The 24,294-nt window shown below is 50.0% G+C and overlaps 1 protein-coding gene across 1 annotated transcript in view; it reads left to right on the forward strand.

The window, feature by feature from the left end:
- Positions 1-5,107: 5,107 nt before the first annotated feature.
- Positions 5,108-24,294, forward strand: part of LOC122379895 — a 29,916-nt gene continuing 10,729 nt past the window's right edge. The window contains exons 1-14 of the mRNA XM_043362474.1: positions 5,108-5,149; positions 9,080-9,162; positions 9,639-9,712; positions 10,058-10,321; positions 11,909-12,065; positions 19,980-20,026; positions 20,441-20,559; positions 20,757-20,869; positions 21,081-21,279; positions 21,625-21,789; positions 22,028-22,205; positions 22,470-22,647; positions 23,022-23,558; positions 23,893-24,064. Of these exons, the coding sequence (XP_043218409.1) occupies positions 10,071-10,321; positions 11,909-12,065; positions 19,980-20,026; positions 20,441-20,559; positions 20,757-20,869; positions 21,081-21,279; positions 21,625-21,789; positions 22,028-22,205; positions 22,470-22,647; positions 23,022-23,558; positions 23,893-24,064 (2,116 nt within the window). The 5' untranslated portion in view covers positions 5,108-5,149; positions 9,080-9,162; positions 9,639-9,712; positions 10,058-10,070. The remainder of the gene's footprint in view (positions 5,150-9,079; positions 9,163-9,638; positions 9,713-10,057; positions 10,322-11,908; positions 12,066-19,979; positions 20,027-20,440; positions 20,560-20,756; positions 20,870-21,080; positions 21,280-21,624; positions 21,790-22,027; positions 22,206-22,469; positions 22,648-23,021; positions 23,559-23,892; positions 24,065-24,294) is intronic.

The following is a 24,294-nucleotide window of genomic DNA, read 5'->3' on the forward strand; positions in this document are numbered from 1 at the left end:
CCCTGGGAGTCCCGCTGACCCCGACGGATGCCAGCGGTGCGTGGACCCCTGCCCCTCCCCGCCCTCTGCGGTGGGCGTGGCGGAGGGGGAGGGGAGTAGGGGGAGGTTGTCGTGGACGACGGCAGTGCGCCTGGCGCAGGACAAATGTTACACCAGGAGGAATGAGATGAGCAGACATCTAGATCTTGTTTCTATGCTGCTGTTTTTCATTACATCTATGTAGACAATGGGCATCACATTAACAATCCCTCGTCCTGATTACATTACCCTTTAACTCTCGTTTAAAGAATGTAATTTAGCGTGTTTACGCTCCATATGAGCCTTTGTGACGTCGATGCATAATGATGTCAATCACAATTCACGGTCATTTCAACAAAATTACTCAGATTCATTAGCATTGGCCCACTAGATCGTTCAAGGATATCTCCTTGCCCTGCAACATATAATAAATTATGTCGGGTAAATGATTTTGCACAAGACGGGACACAAGCTTCTAGCCCGGGCTTTGCTCTTGCATCTCATGATTGACTCTCCTCAGTGACGGTTCCTGACCTTTTTATCTGGCCCTGTCATTCTGTCACCTAGTGACCCCGTTCTTGACATCTGTGATGGAGGGCGGCCGTCTGTCAAAAGTGACATCGAAATCAGGTGACACCTCTAAACTGTAATGTAGGTATTGCTGGTATTTAACTATATCCAAAATACCTACAGTCCTACAGCCAAATATTTTTCAACGCGTCCCCTGTTCATTGAAACTGTAATCTGTAAAATCATATAATGCGCAAACGTGTATCATATGAACCAGCATCATCTTTGATAGAACCTGCCATATGGGAACATTCAATATTTGTAGCTTTTTGCTACTCACCCGAAACCTCAAACAATATTTATGATCAGAGTAATTACAAATTTATATGTGGACTACAAAACTGATGGAAAAAGCATTCTAGTATATACGAAGTGATGGGATTGCGCGATCTATAGGTGCGGGTAGTTGAATTGAACTTTTTGATGACATCACTCGACCTCAAGGGCACATGGCGAGGTCATGGAGATTTCCATCTCACCTCTGCATTGAAAGAAAAGACATTCGTACCTAACCGTAAACCGTTTCGACACCGTGGTGGAAGAAGATGAGAAACAACCGCTGCGCAGCGTATATTGGTCCGGCCCCATTCCCACGGCAGGCTCATAGTCATTTCTGAGCTGCTTTGCCCACCCTCCGTTGCAGAACGACAGAGCCACCTCACGGTTGTACCAGACACTATTGGTTGTCCCACCAACCGCCTTGGATAGCTTCGTTCTGCCTTGTCTTCTGCCAGCCGCCAGGAAGGAAACTCACAGCTATCGAATCGAATCATACATTGCGTGTGATGTTGGCTTTGAGCAAAAATACGATTCATACTAACCACCAATGAACATGGAGACTTCCTCCATGTTCATGGAGCTCTGGTATGCTAAGATCGTCTCTTTTTGTTTTAGGGATGCTCAAATGGGTGCTAAACTCGAAATCATTTTAACCCTCGCCGGCACAGGCCATTTTGCGTCCTTCGACGGCACAAGGGGGGGGGGGGGTACGACCCCCCCTCGCGTTTGGCCCCTGATCGAGCTAGAGCTTCGCGGAAAAAACGAGCGTGTTGCCCGTCACGAGACGAAGCCGATGATACCCAATTTTAAGGTCCTAGGTCATCGGGTGACCTTCCAGGTCAGGTCAATGACCCGAAAACCGGGAAAATCGGGACCTGTTAGAAAGTCGTAAAGTGTGGCTGCTAGGTGGTTTTCCGGGGTGCTGATCACGAATATCGTGTTAGTTTTCATCAGAGATGATGTCTTTAAGCATTTAGACCAGGTCGGGTCAGGTCAGGTCAGGTCAACCGGTAGGGGTTGTGACGGGTATTCGTAATTCGTGTCAACCGCCTCTGACAGCTTCGTAGCATGTTACGAAGGCACCAAAACTACTTCGTAAATGTTCAAATGGTTGCTAAATTCGAATTCAGCTCCAAAAACTAGCCTAGAAACATGTAAAACTCGAAAAAGTGAACCGAGGTCACCCGAGGTCACCAAAGGTCAATGACCTGACCTGACATTCAGGTGACCTTTACACCCACCCTAATGTATGGGAGCAACATCAAATCACATGTTTGAAGGTTTGAAACCACGAAAAGCTTGCAAACGCGCGGCTAATGCGAGCCGACATACGCCGAATCGCGATTCCGGCCAAACATGGTCTCGGAAAAGAGGTCACAGGTCAAAGGTCATTTGGGTCAGGGTCATGAAATTTTCAGGGTAGGTGTAAAATTGATCAATGCGAGGGTACTGAAAGTTTCGTCGCGATCGGCCGCTTTTTACGCGAGTTATTTGCGAAAAACCTTAGGGGCGGTTGCATCAACCCCCCCCCCCCCCCTGTGCCGGCGAGGGTTAAGAACACTGTAAGCATGTAAGACTCAAAAAATCGGACCGAGGTCCAATGGCATTGACCTGACCTTCACGTGACCTTGGCATCCGCCATAATACATGTTCAAACGTCATTTCACACGCTTCAACGTTTACATGCCAGTTAATGGTAACGTCGCATCCTTGCTCAAACGCGTATCCGCGGTTGGCCACTAGAGCCACTCCGGCCGGCACCGTCGAGCGATGACCCGACCTGAACTCGCCGGAGGGGTCGTGACGTCATCAGCGAGCCGGCCGTGAGCGGGACGGCTGAGGTCCACTCAACGCGGCCCGGGCGAGTGAAGCGGACCAGCAGCTCGGTCGCTGCTGAGCACGTTTCCTCCACCCACCCCTCCAACCATCTGCGTTGGTTTTACTTGCCTTCATTTCCTTATCTCGTCGACCGTGTCCTCTCTCTTAACGATCGCCTGGAAGGTGAATGAGATATAAGGGAGAGAGAGACGGCCGGCCGATAAACACATGAGTATGGAGCATACGATGCCGAAGCGTTACGAGATTAACTAAAGATAACGCCAGTTATATTCACAAAAAGGCTAGTGACGCACGGATAATGTGAGCTGGCTGACATGCCTATGCCGAATCGCGATTCCGACCAAACATGTTCTCGAGAAACAGCTCACAAAACAAAGGTCATTTAGGTCAGGGTCATGAAATTTCAGGGTAGGTGTAAAAATAATCATCTCGAAGTAACAAAAAACAAATCCGTTGCGATCAACCACTTTTGCGAGGGTCATTCGCAAAAATCGGGGGGGGGGGGTCCGTTCGGCCCCCCATAAGTGCGATGGTAATTCCGGATTGGCAATCTTAATTGGTATAGGCTTATTACGAATATCTTATGGATCCTGTCAACTTCATGCCTCTTTACTTCTTGCTAGCGACCCTCTGCCACTGCGCGATCAATCACTTGTTCTTACTGCTAAGTGCTAAGTGTCTGCACGCTTCTGATAGCCGTCGTTATCGTTTAGCTCCTGCCTGCGATCAGCCCCCTCCCCCATCCCCCCACTGGGGTAAGTCGATAGCTGTCGATAGTCCTCGTGACCCAGTTTCGTTAATTACCGTCTCATAAGGCACCGGGGCGCCGGATCAAAGAGGTCAGCATGATTGAGGCACTTATATGACAGTTTATAAGGCCGAAACACATTCAAAACAACCTGTTTCACGCTGCTCCTTGTCCCATTGACGCTATCACTGTCGTTTTCTGTAGGGTCATCAAAGCGTATGAGCAAACAATGTTTCGAAAGCACATAACAGTGGAGCACCTCATAGTTCTCCTTTGGCGTGTCTGCCTGAAGTCAGGTGCGAGACGAGCGGATTCTGAATACAACCTTAGGAGCTCTGGGCCTGGAACCGCTGACTGGTGAGCAGTAAGCACTGAGAAGACCCCGTGCCGCTCACTGCTTTTCCCGCTCACCCGCGATCCCATCAAACTCATCAAATAAATGTATAGCGATAACACAGTCCAGTTGGCCGTCTTGTCGCGAGCCCAAGGCTATAACAGAACTCCCGCGAGGCCCTGTAGGCCTGTCGTCCGTTGATACTGCACCGGAAGGGCCAGGAGTACTGCGGAACAGACTACCCAGACAGGCGCGACTGGTGCTGACATCTATCGGCGAAAAGTAGAGTTGTCGCTGGACAGCGTTTACAGGAGCGACTGACTGATTTTTGCATAACATTCCAGATGTTAATCCTTTATTTGTAATTGTAATTGAATTAATCAAACGTCTTGTTGGCCATATCTCGCTTGTATTGTTAATGCAAATATGTTAACATTGTACGTTTTTATCACCTTCTTGCCCTCGGTTTCTTGAGACGTCGTCTTAAGTAAGCACCTATAGTCAGTTTCATACCAAGCTTACAACTGCCCTGCTTAAAGCAATGACGGGATTCCTCTGTACTCATGGCACTCATATTAAAAGACGCAAATTATCGAACGAAGAGGAGAATTGCCGAATTGGCTTCGACCGCCAGCTTGATATGGAATAGACTTTCATGCAAATATTTATCATCACTGAGACTGAACGATCGGTAGCTTTTTATAACCTGGCCCTACCCGGATGCAGGCCCAGTCACAACAGCCCGGTGGATTTTCGCTGTATGGCTAAGTTTTAAGTAGGCAGGCTCCGGAAGTAAAGCAATACCAAACGAAATGTAGCAACGAAACTGTGAAACCAGACGTTCTGACCTCGGCCAAATAAACAAGGCAGATGTGAAACTTTGATATGTGCGAAATTCGAGAAACATACTAAAGATGTTGAATTATGAATGACGTGGGTGATTAACTGGATCACCTTCCCTCCACGACACGGCTTAAAGTCGGGAGTTAATCAGTTTATGGTGTTCTGTTGGGAGTTCGCTGGCATCAACAGCTCGTCACATGGGTGAGCAGTGGCTTCCAGGGAGTCGACAGGTGTGTTGTGTAAACTGGCATGCCTGTCGGCGGGCTGGGGGAGCGGCGAGGGGTAGGACTGGGGTGACACATCGATGCACGGGCCGTGCAGGGCCGGGTCACGGGCCGATTGATTCGGTGGTGGGTGGGGGAGGTGGGAGGGGGGACTGTGGTGGTCGGTTGCCTAGGTGACGAGTCGCCGACACCCTGTCCAGCGGGCCGGACATTGGACTGAAGGTGCCAGCAGTGAAGTGACCGCCGCAGCCATGCCGCCAGGCCGTCGGGCCGGCTCCCGCGTTCTGGAGATCGGTAAGTGCATACTGATCAAGTGATCAGTATTCGTCATTGATGTTGTTATCAATGGTAGTGTTTTCGTAAAGATACGCCCTAAAAACAAGTTGCCTGTCAAGGAGCGGGATCCTCTTGCCAAACAATGGCTGCCGAACGGGGACCCTTGCAAGTCGCTGGCAAAGATAAATAAACACTTTAGGCACCTCCCCCAGGTTTGTGTTTATGTCTAATCGTAAAGATGAGTGCGGATATGCAACTAGATCTGACTAACTTCATACACCATACAAATACCTACACAAGCAAGTAAATTGACGTTGAAAAAAAACTTTTTTAGCCTCCGTTTAAATTTGTTTTATATTTAATGCACAAATACCTTCGTCCATTTAAGCATCTCTGGTTGAAATGACCCGTGAGCGAGATGTCGAGTTCTATTTACGGCTGAACTACCAGAAGAGTAACTATCCGCCATAAACACTACCAACGTGATAAAATGTTTGTGTTTATGAGTCGCGTCAAATGCTATTTATTCGTTTTGTTCGGAAGAAGTCATAAAGCCTTTACGTTGTAATCATAGGTAAGATGATCTTTAATATGACATCCATTTTGCTGATTACAAGGATACAAAGATTAACCCGCGCCCCGTTGAGGTCTGGCAGGTGCCACATCCTGTTTGGGAGTGTTGGGGGGGGGGGGGCAAAGGGCCCCCCGTCGTATCTCCGGAACCAATAGCCGTATCGAAAAATTCAAACGGCATTCGAAAGAGCTCATAGAGATGCACATTACAAGATACAACATCGATGGCCTTGATATTTGACCTGTGACGTCACAAGGAGGTCAAATAAGGTCAATTCAGTCCAATTTACAATGACGAGAAGTCGGTCATAAAAATGAAATTTAAGATTCCAAAATGAGTCTGGATATGATGTATATCATAGATCTAGCATGTGGATAGTCAGCTGAGTGGATGATGACATGTGACGTCGCAACAGAGGTCAGCCTCGACCAATCAGAAAACACTTTCGTGAATCGTAAGGGAAGGCATGTTAAATTGTTAATATTTGAGTCTTTATGAAGACATGTCATATATATGCAACCAAAGAAACCTCCCTGACCATTTTTCTTGGACCTATGACGTCACAAGAAGGTGAAATAAGGTCAAATTGTACCGGGTTTACAATGAAAACAATTATTTTTACGTAGAAGTGACTTTACTCACGAAAAGGGTCATATTCAGTTAGGAAGAGGTTGATAAGTATCATAAATATTACTTCTGACCGATTTCAAGCAGAAATACCGAAAATATTGTGACTGTCGCCGACCCTGTCGTGCCTCTGGTGGAGGCCGGGACATTTATTGTAGCGGAGGAAAAACGTAGATGAATTTTGAAGAATATATTGAAGAATTCCGGAATATAGATGATGATGAACGGTAGACGAGGGTGAAATTGAAGAACGCAGAGTAGACAGGTAGACCAGGAAACACACTAGCACTGTCGATGGTCACTGGGGGTGCCCGTTCACTGTAGCAACCCGCTGGGGGTGCCTGTTCACTGCGGCAATCCGCTAGGGATGCCGTTCACTCTGGCAGCCCGCTGGGGGTGCCGTCGGAATCGTGCGCGGTGCACGATTCCGTCACTTCACTGACACCGGCGCACATCGGGGCGCCGGTGGAGCCGCGCACCGCCACCGAGGACTGTACTCGGTGGCGTCCAAGTGGAGACTGCCCGCAGCGACTCGAGGAGCCGCCGCGGGCACAAAGAGAACAATTAGGTTGTACATCTAAAAGCACTCAGAAAGCGACACTGGAAACGGGTGAGAAAAGTCCGAAAAAGGCTCACACAGCACGTTCGGTAAAAGGATACGGTGCGCGGCGAGCACGAACAGCCGACAAGTGTGAAGCGATAGCGCGAGTGACAAATTGTAGGCAATTAGAACATGAGACGAGAAACTAACACAAGAGCTGGTCCAGGCTCACGGGGCACGACCAGTACTGCGATAGATCACGCGTGGCTGTCAAATGTAAAAACGAAAGAGAAGAACAACAGGGCAGTTCATTTCGTCGGTGACAGTGACGTCATGCTTTTTTATACCTACGGTCCAATTTTTTAATCGCTAAGTTGAATCGACGAAAAATCGCCAAACATGACCTCAGTTCGACCTCTATATCTCGTGACCTGAGATGATCTGGGACCTAACTTTTTTCAGGAGGTGCATAAAATTGATGTCCGGAGAGGAACTGAAAGTTTCAAGTCAAAATTCGCAGTCGTTTCTGAGTTATCTGCGAAAAACCACAGGGGGTCCTTTGCCCCCCCCCCCCCCAACGGGTCGCGGGTTAATAGTATCTACGAGCCCATACACTGGGGTAGTTAAAGCTGATTTTAGGGGAATTCATAGAACATCCCTCCTTGCTAACGTTTGATCTTGCATGACCTTGGCCTCGAAACAATCATAATTCAAACTGCTCTCAGTTCCATAAATCGATGAAATCTGTAAGACTATTGCAGAGCTTAAATTATAGCTCATTAGCTGTAGACCTGCTATTAAGAAAAAAAAACAAACCGGAATAGAAATTTGGCACTCTTTGATAATCCAACTTTTTGGTAAAAATTGATCGCATTAAATGATTTAAATGATTGCTCTTTGATGACCAGTTAGATAATTTATCGAAACATTTACGTTGCATCGCGTCGGAGGGAAATCTGTAGTTTGACCACGCACTGCCATTTAACCCTCGACGGCACAGGGGGGGGGGGGGGGTTGATGCAACCCCCCTTAAGTTCTTCGCGAATAACTCGCGTAAAAAGCCGCCGATCGCGACGAAACTTTCAGTACCCTCGCATTGATCAATTTTACATCTACCCTTAAAATTTCACGACCCTGACCCAAATGACCTTTGACCTGTGACCTATTTTCCGAGACCACGTTTGGCCGGAATCGCGATTCGGCGTATGTCGGCTCGCATTAGCCGCGCGTTTGCAAGCTTTTCGTGGTTTCAAACGTTCAAACATGTGACTTGATGCTGCTCCCATGCATTAGGGTGGATGTCAAGGTCACCTGAAGGTCAGGTCAGGTCATTGACCTTTGGTGACCTCAGTTCACTTTTCCGAGTTTTACATGTTTCTAGGATAGTTTTTTGAGCTGAATTCGAATTTAGCAACCATTTGAACCAGGGCTGCGGAGTCGATGGATTTTCGGCGACTCCGACTCCGACTCCGACTCCGGCTTTCAAAAACCAGCTCCGACTCCGACTCCGACTCCGGGCAGAATTGTCGACTCCGACCGACTCCAACTCCCGACTCCGACTCTTCAGACCTAGCAGGGCTGCGGAGTCGACAGATTTTCGGTGACTCCGACTCCGACTCCGGCTCGGGTTTCGAAAATCGACTCCGACTCCGACTCCGACTCCGGTCACAACTGTCGACTCCGACCGACTCCGACTCCGACTCCGACTCCGACTCCGCAGCCCTGATTTGAACAAAACCCCATGGCAGCCACACTTTACGACTTTCTAACAGGTCCCCATTTTCTCGACTTTTGGGTCATTGACCTGACCTAGAAGGTCAACCGATGACCTAGGACCTTAAAATTGGGTATCATCGGCTTCCTCTTGTGACGGGCAACACGCTCGTTTTTTTCTGCGAAGCTCAGCTCGATCAGGGGCCAAACGCGAGGGGGGTTCGTACCAACCCCACCCCCTTGTGCCGTCGAAGGGCGCGAAATGGCCTGTGCCGGCGAGGGCTAAGGTCGTTAGCCCCTGTTACCACTGAACACATCTTTTTAATATTTGATACTGAACTGTGATGTATCAACATAGGAATGCAGAACGAAATGCATAAGGGCAAGGATGCAGCGAACATGAAGCTTTTGACAAACCTAACGTTTATATGCATGCAGCATGCTGTTAACAGTTAATAGATGTTGATATGCTAACTATATGCTCTGCTTTCAGATGTTTCGCTTTGGCTGCTGCTTGTGGCTCTGACTTTCTGCGTGGCCAAATCGCAGGAAGTAGTGAAGTGTCAACCAGGAACCGTAAGCGTTCAACGGACATTTTTATATGCCGCTCCAACACCTAACAGACGTTTCACCAATAGCGGGACAGATGACTTCAGTTGAGTCATTGAGAAAGCCATAACTTTCTCACCTCAACCACTCTATCAAACAAAAGTGGGAACCGTGCGCGCGTGTAGCTGGTTGTAGCCATCTCACCGGTCCCCTTCTGGTTGGCGCCATTAGGTGGTACTTCGTCAGTCAACGTTGGTGCCAACGTTGGGAGACTCCCGCAAGGATACCTACTGCTATATTTGCTCTGCATGCCACAGCCCACAAATAACAATGCATGCCATGCTTTCTACAACATCTTGGTCACGTCACACCACACACTTAAAAAATAGCCAAACAATACGTTCCCAGCTGAAGCTCATCAGATAAGTTTTATCTGCGACGGTATACTGAATAAGTTTCTGTTCGAAAATGCATGCGCATTGAACATCGCTAATGCTTTGCAGATATATTGCGGAACTCTTCAGCGTTGCGTTACTGATGGGCAGTGCTCTACAGAAGCACCAACATGCTCCAATCTGTAAGTGCGATAATATAGTGTTCTACAACCAATGCTTACAACAACTGCAAACATATATTAAAATGGTATACAGCTTGTCAGTTGATGCGTCAGCCATCAACGCGGCCGATAACAACCAACAGGCTGCACCAGAGCTGTCGTATAGAGAAACTTCTTTATTGCAAAGTACTTTTTCATTTCCGCTCCAGTAATAACTACAATAGTAAAATTTAAGGCCTTGTATTTTATAATTTGGTGCAATGGTTCCTAAATGACGGCCCGTGGTCATTGACCCAAATCTGTCACTTATTTGTGCTACGGTGTAAGTAAGCTGTTTCTGACGTCCACCCCCCCCCCTCCGGACAGAGAGACGTACTGCATGTCTCAGCAGCGCTGTGTGGGCGTCGGAGAGCAGTGTCAGACCTCTCCCCCGAGCCCCGGTGTCTGCCAGCCCGGTCTGCAGTTCTGTCTATCGGCGGGCCGCTGTGTGCCGCCCCAGGGCTGCCCGGGCGCGCCTTCCATCGGCACCGACTGCCCCCGGCGGGGTGAGGTGTACTGCGCGGCACGGAGGAGCTGCGTGCCGGCCGACCGGTGCACGCTGAGCCCCAGCGACCGGCCCCGCAGAGACTCGTGAGTACCCACAGACAGACAGACAGACAGACAGACAGACAGACAGACCGGTGCATGCTTAGCCCCAGCGACCGGCCCAGGGGAGACTCGTGAGTACCGAAAGCGAGAGACAGGCAGATAGGCGGGTACTGACAGATAGACAGTGCACACTAAACCACACCGAGAAACCAGCCGAGCGGAGACTCGTGAATACCGACAACGGGAAACACACAGATAGACAGACAGGCAGACAGGCAGACAGACACAAAGACAGACCAGTGCACCCTGACACCCACCGACCTGCCGAGCGGAGACTCGTGAGTACCGACAGATATACAGACACATACAGCGCACCTCGACAGCTACTGACCGGCCGCCGAGTGGACACTCGTGAGTATCGACAGACAGACAGACAGACAGACAGACAGACAGAGAGACAAAGAGAGAGACGGACAGATATATAACGCACCTTGCGCTACACCGACCGGTCGAGAGGAGTGTAGTGAGTAGTGCCAGAGATAGACAAACGGACAGAAAGATGGACAGACCAACAGATGGATAGAAAGGGACAGACGGATCATATTTCTTCAGCCACTTGAAATCAAGACAGACTGTGTTGCACGACCACCAACACTTGTGGTTATAGACCGGACACACCGGTCAGGTCCGCTGTGCAGGAATGTGGGCTACATAACCTTCACGCATCGAGCGACTCTGTGACGTCACAATAGCGTGACGTGTGCCGTATCGACGTGGGCCATGGGTCCTTACAAGCGGCTGCACTGTTATCGCGTTGCCACGATACCAGACGACAACCCGGGTGGGTAAAGAGAACGGACGACAAATAGGGATGGGCTGCACACCACGCACCCAATTCATGGTCAAGCAGGGCTAAGCTATGGCGATTATTAGTTTTATTGACCCATGTTGTCGTCAAAACAACATTCCATAGCCCGTGTCCCGTGACACATTGTTGATTGGTGCAGCCCGCCAGCCGCTACATGTCAAATAGGAGGGTAGTGTGACGTTAGGCGAAGATTCGATCACGTTTAGCGATAAAAGGAAGGCGCCATCCGAAATGTCTCATGTTGATGCCTCAATAAGTTTTTCATTATCATGAAACATAAGATTCATCGAATTTCGTGAGTTTCAAATGACTCAACTTAGTTCAGTGAAGGGGGAGTATAAATCACGCTTATGTATCTTTTGCCGTTTGTTTTGTGTTGTTAGATTCATAGCAATACATCGGCATAGGTTTGGGACAAAACGGTTATCATTATACCGGCATGGTCACCATTAGTGGTTCTACACGAAATAATTTGCTATGACATTTGACGGAATATAATAAAATAAAGCATTCGCAAGACCGATGTAACAACTATCTTGCCGATTAGCCGAGAATGGGATGTAACGTTGGAATAGCAGGATAATATACGTGCGATACTTTTAATAGTATGTATGTAATTCAGCTCACATATTTTCCTCACTGCATGATAGCGAGTGAGGGAGCGACCACTCCCTCACTGCAAGTGCAAACCACTATTCCAGCATCGTTGTTTTTCGCATTCAGCCCTGTCCCATCCGACGGCCGTGTGCTCCTCCGTGCAGGACGATGTGCGGCCCGGGCACCGTGTTCTGTATGAGCTCGGGCCACTGCGAGCCGACCGGAAAGGGGTGCTCCCCTCAGGCAGCATTCGGCTGTAGCGGCGGCACCAGCTACTGTATGACAGCGGCGCGGTGCCTGCCCACTCCGTGCCCCGCTCAGGTGAGGCTGCCGGCCGTCTCTTTCAGCTTACACAGGTGAGGAGATGGCCCTAGCCGTGCACTGTGTTTTCAGGTGAGACGACTGGCGCTGTATCTAACCTATATACTAGATTGAAGGTCAGCTCACCCTTTGGCGTGGTTTTGTGGTGTGCAAATCAAATTTAACCAAAGATAAACAGATTTAGAACTCTGCATATGTTATGAGCTCACGGATATTCTATGTTTAGTGCTGAACATATCGCTTGACTACTTGTTAGATGCGTTTAATATAAACTGATTGGTGTGCTCTAGCTGCTATACTAAAAGTGTGCCCGTGAATGCTGATTGCCGTGGATTTCTCAATATATAAGTAAATGTTTTTTACGTTACATCCTCGATAATCAAAGTAAATGATTTCCATTTTCCTCTATGACTATTCCGTACGGAGCTTCAGCCTACATCACTACATTTGTCTACAAACCGGAGTTTTGCCGGTCCCTGTGCGTGGGTGCAAACTGAGCCCTGCCCTCAGTCCTCGGCTGCGAGACTGGTCATTAACACGCGCAGTGGAAGGGTTGCGAGTACTACGCCCAGTGGAAGGGGGGGGGGGCGGATGTCGCCCCCCCCCCCTAAGATCTCAGCTCCCACTGGAGCTAGAAAGACGAAATTTGGAGCGTAGGGGGGGGCCTAGGGAACTCTGTTGTGTGTGAATTTCATGACCCTAGGTCAATATCTTCAAGGTCAAATGAGGTCAAATGTGGTCAAATCCGGTGGTCAAATCTGCCATATGAGCGACTTTTTTGCGTTTACACGCCGATAACTCAAAAAGTTACCGGTCTTTCACTATACGAAAGAACATACATTTTTGAGCATGTGTGGTGAATTTCTAGTTGATCCAACAATAAATATGGCAGTTAAAAGCTGGCTAAGATTAAGATATCGCCGGCTGAAGCGGGATCGGCCGACGCTGGAAACGCGGCAATCACAATTTTGTGTTTACACACTCATAACTCAAGTATTTACCGGCCGATTTTCAAAATTTTTTGACCATAAGATTGCCTGTACATTTCTTAGTCTTCTCACAAACTTTGATGTCAATCGAATATAATCAGCGGTAAGGAGCGCGATGTAAAGACGGAACCGTCCCGCCCCGGCACAGTCTACAATTCAGGCGGCGCGTAACGGCTGACGCCGGCCGCCGCGCCGCGGCGCCGCGGCGGCGGCAGGATGTTGTTTGACTTTACACAGCCATTACTAGAAAAGTTGTGAACCGATTTTCTTATTTTTTTGCACGAAAAGATCCGCAATTCAATTCTGGACAGGTAGCCAAAATGTCACATTAATATTGTGTTTGCGGCGCGAGTTATTGGCGAAAAACAGGAGGGGTCGGCGAAATCCGCCCCCCCCCCCCTTCCACTGCGCGTGTTAAGCCTCTCATCGTAAACTGTACCCGTTTCTCAATAGGCAAACACGACAAAATTGGTTAAGCTTGCGAACTAAAATATTTTGTTTTAACCCGGCAGGCGGTGGGCCTCCCGGCCACCTTCCGCGCGGTGGGGGGGGGGGCATTTCCCCCCCCCCCCGTATCTCCGAAACTACAGGACGGATCCGGAAAATTCAAACGGCGTTCGATAGCCCTGTCAAATTTGTCCAAGGAAACCAAATTTCATTGACCTCGGGGTCACCGATGACGTCACAGGTCAGGTCAAAGATAAAATGTTTCACCGTTAACGGGGCTTCTAGGGAAAGCGCTATAACACCGAGTAAAACGCATTTTGTCGAAAATCAGCGATAAGGCGTCAGCTGTCTAGTACATATGTTACTATTAGAGGTCACTGGTCATACCAGGTCAGGTCACAGGTCAGGTCACCAAAGGTCACCAAGGGTCACCACATGAACCCAACTTTACTAAGGTTGTGCGATGCATGTTTTATGGCCAGTTTTTCATTTCCAATTCAATGGTGTTGGTTATAAGACCATCAGGTACGGTTTAGGTCACTTTCTGGTGGAGGTCAGGTCAGGGTCAGGTCAAAAAAGGTCAAATTTCAAAGTTGATATTTTTGCATAAAATGGGTATTGATTCGATGCAGCTCGTCACGGGGAGTCGAATGGTGGTCTTTGTTTTGCGCTACAAGGTCTAGAATTGCTAAAAATTGAGTTTGAAAATTTGACGTCATCAATTTTGAACAGTTTTTTCGCTATATCTTGGCCAAAAAAAGAGGTATTGATCTCAAATTTGGTATGTAGATAGAAGGTTGTAGGGACTATCACATATATTCAATTTTTTTCGAAATTCAAAAAACTTTTTGGATTTTTCGGCTATTATATTCAAAAATCTATTTTTCGATTTTTGGGGGTCAAAATCCAAAAAAATCGAAAAACCGAAATAACAGTTTTGTAGCCCTCTTAACCCTCGCCCGCACATGCCATTTTCCCATCCTAGAACGCACATGGGAGGGGGTGGTTGCCACCCCCCCCCCGCGCCATTTCGTTCCTGTTGGAGATAGAGCTTAGCGGTAAAGACCAAAAAGATTCTTTGGGAAGAGACAAATCCAATGATACCCAGTTTTACCTTCTCAGGTCAGTCATTGACCTTCCAGGTCAGGTCAAACTAAAAAATGTTGCTGTTTTGGGTCACCGTTGGATATCAAGTGCGCTGCTTATCAAATACCGATGACGATGCTGTTTTCTGGTGCCAAGCCAGCTAGAACCTCTTTGTCACACTACCCGACCAGAATTTTGCTGCTGAGGTCATTTCAGGTCAAGTTAGGTCAAGGTCAATTATATGTGTTTGTATGTCTGTGTGTGTCTGTGTGTATACTGATGTGTGCACCGATTGTTTTTGGGTCCATATTACATGAAATCATGATCTGAGAAGCTTTTACCAAAAATGCAGTCAAAAAACTTCACAAAAAGTAAATTCAGCTTGCCTAAACGCAATTATCTTAGATGACCTAGGTTGACCTTGACCCTGACCTTGACCCCTGTACATCGTCGAACAACATGTTCCATGATAGGTGGGAGGTAAGACTGCCAAAAAAGGCCGAAATCAGGGTGTCAAAAGCTCACAAGGCCCATGGCAAACGCAAGATGTTGAGAATTGGCCAATGGCCAATTCTCAACATCTTGCGAAACAACACCAACACAACATCTTCTCAACTCAACATCTCAACATCTCAACATCAAATGGCCCAAATGGCCAATGGCCATTTGGGTCATGACATGACCTGAAAAACAAGGTCATATCTCCGAAACCAAAAATCACAGAAACTTGAAATTTTCAGTGGACATCAAGAAAGGATAGAGGAGCAGCTATGCGAAAAATCAGCCTTCTAGCTCTAAAAATGTTGAGTGCAGAGCAGAAAGACAACCTGGGGGGGGGGGGGGGGGTGGCAACCACCCCCCCCCCCCATGTGCGGGCGAGGGTTAATTCCACACCTTTTATGTACAAAACATTTTTCTGTATCTCTAAAGCTGTAGGCCTGACAGCTCTTCCTGCGAAACTTTTTTTTGGGTCGAAAATGGCAGAAATGATGTCACTCTGACGTCATTAGCGGCCAACCTATCATAGCCTTTGGAAAAATTTTTGGTCACCATGTGCGCTAGCTACTCCCGGGAGGGTACTGAAAGTTTGGTGGCGATCGGCGCAGCGGTTCTCGAGATATATCGAAAAAACTAAAGGGGGGGGGGGGCAAAAAATGCCCCCCCCCCACCGCCTGGAGGGTTAAAGCAGAAAATAAATGATACCAATTATTTACCTATCTGTAGGGAAGGAAAACTTTAAATTTCCTAATCAATTTTAGTCAGTTGAAAGAACCCGTGCCTATTCTATGACAGGTGGACGCCTGAGAGATGACTTGTGAAATAAAGCTTCATTTGATGAAAGTATGAATAACAGGGAAGAAGACGTAAAGAAATAAAAAAAATGAAGACGAAAATGTTAAAAAAAGGCCGAATGTCAATAAGTACCCACTGATGACGAGACAAAATAGTGCATGCATTTTTTCAGACATATGTCAATTTCAGCGGCTTCTATAGAGGTGATGTCGTGTGCTTTACCGGCCTTTTCCGTCTAACTGGACCATCCTCCCGGCGCTCACTAGTGCCGTCTGTGTGCCCCTGTAGGCGCAGCCGCCGGCCTCAGGACACCCGTGTCCGCCAACCCAGACCTTCTGCGTGTCCACCGGCCGGTGCGAGCCCGCGGAGGCCGGCTGCCCGACGCCTACCTGTCGACCGGGCACGGTCCCCTGCCCGGGGATGGCCGCCTGCCTGCCGCCCTCAATGTGCCAGCAGCAGGCGAGCTGTCCTTCCGGTCAGATCTTCTGTCTGGCTAGCGGCGATTGTAGGCTCCTCGACCAGTGCCGTCGCCCACCAGACCCAGGCACCGAGATCTGCGCTGCCGGCGTGACCTTCTGCATGAACACTGGAGGATGCGTTCGTGGCAGTCAATGTCCTGCCAACCCCATCTGTCCATCTGGAACGGTGTTCTGTCTTCTCATCGGAAGATGTGCCACAAAATGTCAGTCAAGACCACCTGAAAATGCCACCTGCCCAGCTGGCACTTTCTTCTGTCAAAATAGCTCTAGCTGTGTTCCTGAAGGACGTTGCTATAGCGACCAAAACGAACAAAACAACAACTGTACTATGGGATTCGTTTTCTGCAGTAAATTTGGACGCTGCGTTTCTCCAGCTCAGTGTCAAGATTCCCCTCCTGGAAATCATTCATGCGCTGAAGGATTTGTGTTTTGTTTCCGCTGGAACAAATGCATAAAACGTGAAAGCTGCACGACAACCATATGCGCGGATGGCCTCATCTTCTGCAAGAAGAGTGGACTCTGCGAGCCCAGTGGAGCATGCCAGCGAGAAGAACTCGACGGTAGCTCCTGTCCGGAGGGCTACGTCTTCTGCATGGAACAAAACGGATGTGTGCCTGCCGAAAAATGCCGTCAGCAGCCTTCAGAGAATGCCTGTCCTCAAGGTTTCACCTTCTGCAACGGCACTTGCGTACCTCAAAATCTCTGTCGACCAGAGGAACAGCCGACCGGCGAACGGATCAAGTGCGGCGACGGCCACACTTTCTGTATGCGCACGGGCTCCTGTCATCCCCCCGGTCGCCGCTGCCGTCGTCAGGCCGGGAGCTCCTGTCGCCGAGGACACGAGTTCTGCATGTCGACTGGCCAGTGCAAGCCCATCGGCAGCTGCGCCCCGGCCACACGCTCCTGTCCGACCGGACAGACCTTCTGTCTCTCCACACTGGGCTGCCTAGCGAAGGAGCGATGTCCACAACGTCCGAGTGGTGGCAATGAGAGCGAGTCATCGACCACTGCTGGTGGAGAGGCGAATTTCACCACTCCTCCAGCCGTCTCAACGGAGACGCCGGCTACTGGCCAGGTAACTTCTGACACTACAACCACTGTATCTGTAACCACCGCAAGTGAGCTGTATGTCCCAACCGAGACGGTGACCGATGTTTTGCAGACTTCACCCGAGTCCAGTACGACTGAAGACGGTTCTGTTCGAACGACTGATGCTGGTTCGTCTTCTACGGTCAGAACAACTACCGAAGGATTGCTTTCAACAGCCGATGTAAGCGAGGAAGGGATTCTTCCAGAAGAACCGACAATGGCCTCTCCGCCTTCCTCAACAATGGATGTAACCGAAATCGGGTCGTCAACAGCAGCATCCATCAACAGTACAGCTCTTGAAGGAGTCGACATAACAGCTAACAGCCAGGCTGGATTCACACCTTCAGCTGTCACCGAGGGGGCCCAACCAAATTTAAAACCAGGAAACCAAGTAGCCGGCAACGACACCACCACTATGCGTCCAGGAACGACTGGACAACCAGTCGACGATGTCACAGTGACCAGTGCTGCTGAGTCAGCCACGAACAGAGAAACATCCACATCCACATTACCAGCCTTCCCCGAGGAGGTCGTCACCGAAGCTGAAGCCACAACTGTTGCAGTGGGAGAGACCGATTTCATCCCTATGACCTCAGAGACCACGGAGGATGGGCAGACATCTCCCTCCACCGATTCTCCAGCCAGCCCGACCGACGTTCCTCTCGATGATGAAACCGTATTCATGTCGACACACAGCACTGATGGTGCAAGCATATCAACATCTGAAGCTACCACCACACAGGCTGCTACATTCGGAACTGGCCCACCACAGACTGGGACACCCGAGACTATAACAGATCAGACTCCGGCTTCCGAGACAGTTTCAGCGAAGACGGTAACATCCGAGACTGTTTCAGAGCAGACAGTGACATCCGAGACAGTTTCAGCGCAGACAGCGACATCCGGGACTGAAGCGACAGAGACTCTGACTTACGGAACAGTCTCGGTGCAGCCTGAGACTACAAGCATGGATGAGGCAATGACTTCGACAACTGATGCATCCCAGACGGAGACCAGTGCGACAGAGACTGATGCGACGCAGACTGTAACCACATCATCTGCAGCAACTCAGCCTGTGAATCCAACAACGGATGTCGCTCAGACCGAATCCTCCAAACCGGTTGGTACTGACATTGCAATAACCGACAGCAAGACGACAGATAGTCGTACAGTTGAACCAAGCCCTTCCCAAACTACGACTTCGGAAGATTCCACGACTGAAATAGCCGTTACAGTAGCTGAACCAATGGACGCAGTCACGGTTGACGTAAGCCTTGACTTCACCACTGTCACTCAGCCTGACCTTTCATCTCTATCCTCTGTGAGTAGTCCAGGTCCCACTTCCTCCACCGAATCCAGCACGAAGACAACATCACCGACTTCTGCATCCAGTGAACAGGTAACGTTCAGTCTCTCGGTGTATCCACCTGCCAGCCCTGTCACGATCGACACACAGCCGTTTTTGGGAGCTGAACGACCCCATCTGGAGTTTGAGGGCTCCTCGCACAGCCGCGGAGGGACGAGCGCGCCCGCCTCAGTCCTCTCAACACCATCAGCATGGGATCGGGACGATTTCTGCAGGATCTCACGACACTTTACGTGGCAGGGAGTGCATGCTCTCACATGGTCACGGCCATGCAATTTTTGAGAGCCATTCGGTGTCGCTTGTTCGTATGTGCCTGCTGCTTAGCTGTGATCGTTTTCAGGGCTGATGATGATTATGATCTTAAATTGTTTTTGAATCACATGAAATCGTCCGTTTTTGCCTCGTATTGATATGTGATCCACAATTCACTGAGCGCATATTTCCCTTTTTATAATGAACTGGGATCGTACCTAGCGGAGACGTTCACGTGCATAGATAGTAGCTTGCACTGAATGATGCACTACTAAAGAATTGCACTTGTGTAGCGTTGCAAAATGTAATGATCCTCGTAGGTCAAGGGCGATTATAGTGAACTCAGACCGCCTAAGCGATAAGAATGCATTACTATAGCCATTTCCTATCCCACGGCGTTTCGGGCAGTTGTTTCTCCAGCCATCCTCGCCTGTGTCTCTTTGAGGCTTTGGTTTTCACAACCATACGTAATGCCGGTACTGCGTCAGTCGTTTCGCCTAAGAAAGTTTTGTTGCCAGCAAGCAATCGAAGCTCCTGCCTCGCCACATGTGAGCATGGGTAAATTTATAGAGTGGGGAGGTTTGAGGGCAAAATGTATCCATGTTCGTGGTTGAAGTGAGTAATTGTCCCTGTTAGTTTTACAATCGCCTATTCTTTTATTTCGTAAATTATAGCTATATGTCTTATAATTGGGAAAACAGCTGGCCGAAACGCCGTGATTTTAGACCGGTATAAACGTCCTCCAATGATGATTTACAAGCGCATCATGGCTTCCTAATAAATCATTTTTGATGTCTCAATTAAAAGCTTCACTTTCATTGAAATATGTTTCCCATTATTACACACATCACCCGGTATTTGAAGTTCTGTGCGTGAGCTTCTACCTAGAGCTTAACTCGTCAATACGTTTCAGCCCGAGGACCCGCCGAAGCCAGAGCAACAATGCGAGGAAGAGGAAATGTAAGTGTGCATGCTGGCGCAACCGGCAACTCATAGCGCACAAAAGCGACGCATGTTGACACGCCTATAAGTATTTGCATTCCCATCGAGCTACATGTTTTGATTTGTTTCCTTAGTACTCATACCATACATACATCTAACTGCAATCGACCCAATGCCAGCTAGACAACTTAACCTTCCACGCTTCCACTCATCTCTATGCATCCCTATGTCCAAGTCATGTTGTCGATACTCAGCATATTATGTTATCGATGCTCGATACAAATTTTATGCCTAAAACGGTGCTACAACATATGAAGCCGGCGTCGGTTCTAAAGAATAGTCAAGTCGGCATTGCAAATCTGCAGCGTTTCGATGCCTCCCACTCGTCTCGTAGTTCTCTAATTTCATGCCGACCGCCGTTCCGATCCGCAGATTTTGCGCCATCTCCGGCCAGTGCCAGCCGTCGTCAGAGCCCTGCGGCACAGTCTGCCCACCGAGTCACGTGATCTGCGCCGGGAGGACCGGCTGCGTCTCGTACCGCGACTGCAAGAGTGAGTCTGATCGGAAACTGAAATAAGATCGTCGTTAACATTATAAGGCTACATTTTGCGACATTTCCGTCTTCAAACAATCTCTCAGCATCGCGGCTGGACGGAGAGCTTATGTTGTGAGCAGTAAGGTACCTATGCATCAAAATGCGTTGCGTAAGTACGTTGGGTGATTCTGATGCCATTGCTGTTACCTGCAGACGCGACCGGTACCGGTTTGGCGTGGACGCTGCCATCCGCCGTGCTGCAGGACTCAAAGGAGGCCCCAGCTGCAGCCGCTCTGTCCTCGCTGCTCCACTCTTCCGCCGTCGAGGTGAGTTGCACCTGCATCGTCAGACCCTCCTCCCTCTCTCTCTCTCTCTCTCTCTCTCTCTCTCTCTCTCTCTCTCTCTCTCTCTCTCCGTCTCTCTCTGTCTCTCTCTCTCTCTCTCTCTTTCTCTCTCTCTCTCTCTCTCTCTCTCTCTCTCTCACTATCTCTCTCTCCGCCCTCCGGTGACCTCTCTCCCCTCCCGCCCCTGCCGCAGACCCTGCTGGACGCTCAGGTGGTACCGTCCATGACAGTGGAGGCCGCCGACCCCGGCTGGTGGGTGTCGGACTCCGCTGACGGACTCTTTCAGAGTGTCACCGCCGACTCCACACTGCGGCTGAACCAGTTTGTGAAATTCCGACCGTCGCTCGACGGCGGGCTTGGAGTCAGACGCATCAGCCTCGCCCAGGACGCTGGTAGGTACAGCTGCTGCTCCGGCCTTCGTGGATTGGACTTATCTGAGCCAATATAGCATCACACGTTTTTAACTTTTTATTTTTTTTTTGTACATAATCGCTTCACCGCTCATTACATGCAACATCATTTCAAGATAACAAGCATTACAAAGATTAAAGATACATAACGTGATGCAATGACAAGACAAATAGTTGTATCGGGACAAATGATGTTGACGAAGTATGCACCGGGGTCCGTGACTGAAGGAGACCAGTGCCGTTTTACCGATTAACATACGCATACAAAGACGTACTGAGGTAGTTTGCGGTCCAGGCTCCCCACTTCACTGCCACGTGTATCTCCAGACCGGGACACTGTGCTGCGCTACTCCGTGGTTCAGTACGTCCTCCCGTCCACCAAGCTGGTCAATATCACCCAGACCGAGTTCACCATCCAGGAGGACCAGCCGAGCACCCTGCGGCTCTCAGACGTCATACAGATCACCGACCCGGCGACTGAAGACGAGATGGGTCAGTTATATGTGGCCCTTTGGTTCCTCTGAAACCTTGCAGGGGCGGTAAACGTATATAGAGATAACGCTGGAGACTGAACGTTCCTCTTTCCTGAAACATTCTTTCTCGTCTTCTTAAACGACTAGCTACGCGCAGCTCGAAGTTTTTGGGACTTTGATTGACGACATTCAGCATTTACTCAGTCGGTGTAAAAGTGTTCCATGATTTCTGACGTGCATCTCCCCTCGCTGCTCAGGCCGGCTGAGGTCGGCTCTGGCGGCGGCTGACCTGGACCGGACGGCTCTGGGTTACCGTCAGCTGGACTCGCTGCTCCAGCCGACCGTGCCCGTCCGCATCGCCTACTCCCGTCCACCACAGCGCCGCTCGGAGGTGCCCGGCACCCTGCTGCTGTCGACCGCCGGCGACCAGGACAAGTGGGTGCCTCGGTACACGAGCAAGGAAGGTCCAGACTTGTAGTGATGTTTTCTTAATATTCCCGTTTTTCATGCATCGTTAGACTGTGCCTATAAAACGACGAGCCCATAATGTTGCGATCTCTTTTGAGCGGCCGAGATTTCATGCAATTTCATCAACTGCTCATATTGAGCTTCTAAGTTGAGTTAGTGATCACCTGTGATGTTTGGAGCGACATGTAACTCGCTGGTGTTACTGTGAGCTGTTTGTCCCGGTATCGGCAGCTGGACGGAACACAGCCTCGAGCAGCAGCCGCTGGCGCTGGAGCTGCCGCGGGATCCCTCGGCCGCCGACCAGCCGCTGATCACCTTCATGCCGCGGCCCGACTTCCAGGGCGTCGTCGGCTTCGACATCAGCGTCAGCCTCGGCGCCGCCACCACCCTGGCGCAGCTGACCGTCACGGTACGTGCAGCACTGACTCAAACGGTTATACGTCCAGCTGGCGAGCTGACCAGCTGAGTCTCCAACTGTCCACATATAATACCGGTCACCAATTTGAATCAATGCATGTAGACCGTAACTTAGCCAATGGCCGTATGACCGGTTTTCGCGATAAATTGCTTTTTGTCCTCTTACTTGTTACTCTTGGGTCTCGATCGCTATAAACATTCATCATGGTCAGTCATGCATAGCCAACTGATTCATGTGTTCCATTGTTGATATTCAATCTAAGCACGCGGCACCAAGCCCTGTCGTTTTAAAGGTTTTGTGCTGTGACTTTGGTGCCATCCCTGTGGCTGGGTGGTGTTTCACGACTCTCTGACGCCTGCCCACAGGTGGAGGCCGCCAACGACGCGCCGCTGCGCGTGGGCCCGACGCCGGATCCGCTGCTGGTGCCCCTCGGCGCCGAGTCGGTGACCGTGTCCGTGTCGGAGCTGGTGTCCGGCTCCTTCATGGATCCGGACGGCCTGGCCACGGGCGCCGCCGTGCTGGTGGCCGCCGGGGAGCCGCTCGGTCGCTGGGAGTGGGCCCCGTCCGGCGCCGACCGCTGGAGCGCCCTGGAGCTGCCGACCGACGCGGTGTCGGTGGGTCTGACGGCGTCCGACTGCGGTCAACTGCCCACCGACGGAGAGATGGCTGCGCTCAGCCGGCGGTTGACGGGCTCGGCGTCGTGCGGCGCGGCGCCGGCCGAGCTCCCGCCGACCACGGTAACACCCCAATACCTAGCGCCCGACGACAGGCTCCGGTTCACGGCCAACAACGCCAGCCAGGTGTGGACGCGGGCAGAGGCGGCCGAGGCGGCCGTCCTGGTGGTGGCTGGCTGGGACCAGACAGCGGCGCCCAACAACATCAGTCTGCCCGACTGCCAGCCGGTGAGTCCAGCGCCGCCAGCGCTGAGTGGTATTTCACGCCGGCAGAGTCTGACAGGGGTTAGAGGACCAGGTTTCGGAGGATCAGTATATTATTTCATTGCTTTTGAATAAAACCCACATAAAGCAGCAGCATAATATCTGTAACAGTGAACACTAAGAATCACAGGAGCTGAAGTCATGTGCCGTGGAATTGGCTTTGAACTCTATTAGCTGAGCGTCACAGTTCAATAAAAGAGAATGAGAGAGGTCTATGGAATGTGCGAGACTGCCCTGTGAGCTGATTGTGTGCCACTGTGTGGAACTGTTCGCTGAATGTCTACACGTTACCCATCAGGACTGCGGCGGCTCATCCAGTCTCAGCGCCTCACTGCTGCGCGTGCTGGTTCTGCGCTCCGACTGTACCCGCCTCCCCGTCTACAGTGAAGAGCACGCCTCCCAGCTGGACGCGTGTGGGGTGTGCGGAGGCCTCGGCAACTGCATCACTTGCGACGGCCAGGTCAACGGATGTGAGTCACTTGACAAAACTTGGCACTAAGATACCTAATAAAGTTGTATGTTGGTTTATACCTGTATAATAAGAATCTTACCCACGGCTGTTGATTCCACAAGGTAATGATTTATGATATTTCACGACAATGCTGCCATACTGAACACAAGGTTCCTTCAAAGCCAAAATAACGGTTCGGTGAGCACACACTTTACATTGTGAGGTCCACCTGTGTTTGTCGTTTGAATG

The sequence above is a fragment of the Amphibalanus amphitrite genome, unplaced genomic scaffold, assembly GCF_019059575.1.
Source record: "Amphibalanus amphitrite isolate SeventyFive unplaced genomic scaffold, NRLGWU_Aamphi_draft 000087F_arrow, whole genome shotgun sequence".
Taxonomy (NCBI): Eukaryota; Metazoa; Arthropoda; class Thecostraca; order Balanomorpha; family Balanidae; genus Amphibalanus; species Amphibalanus amphitrite.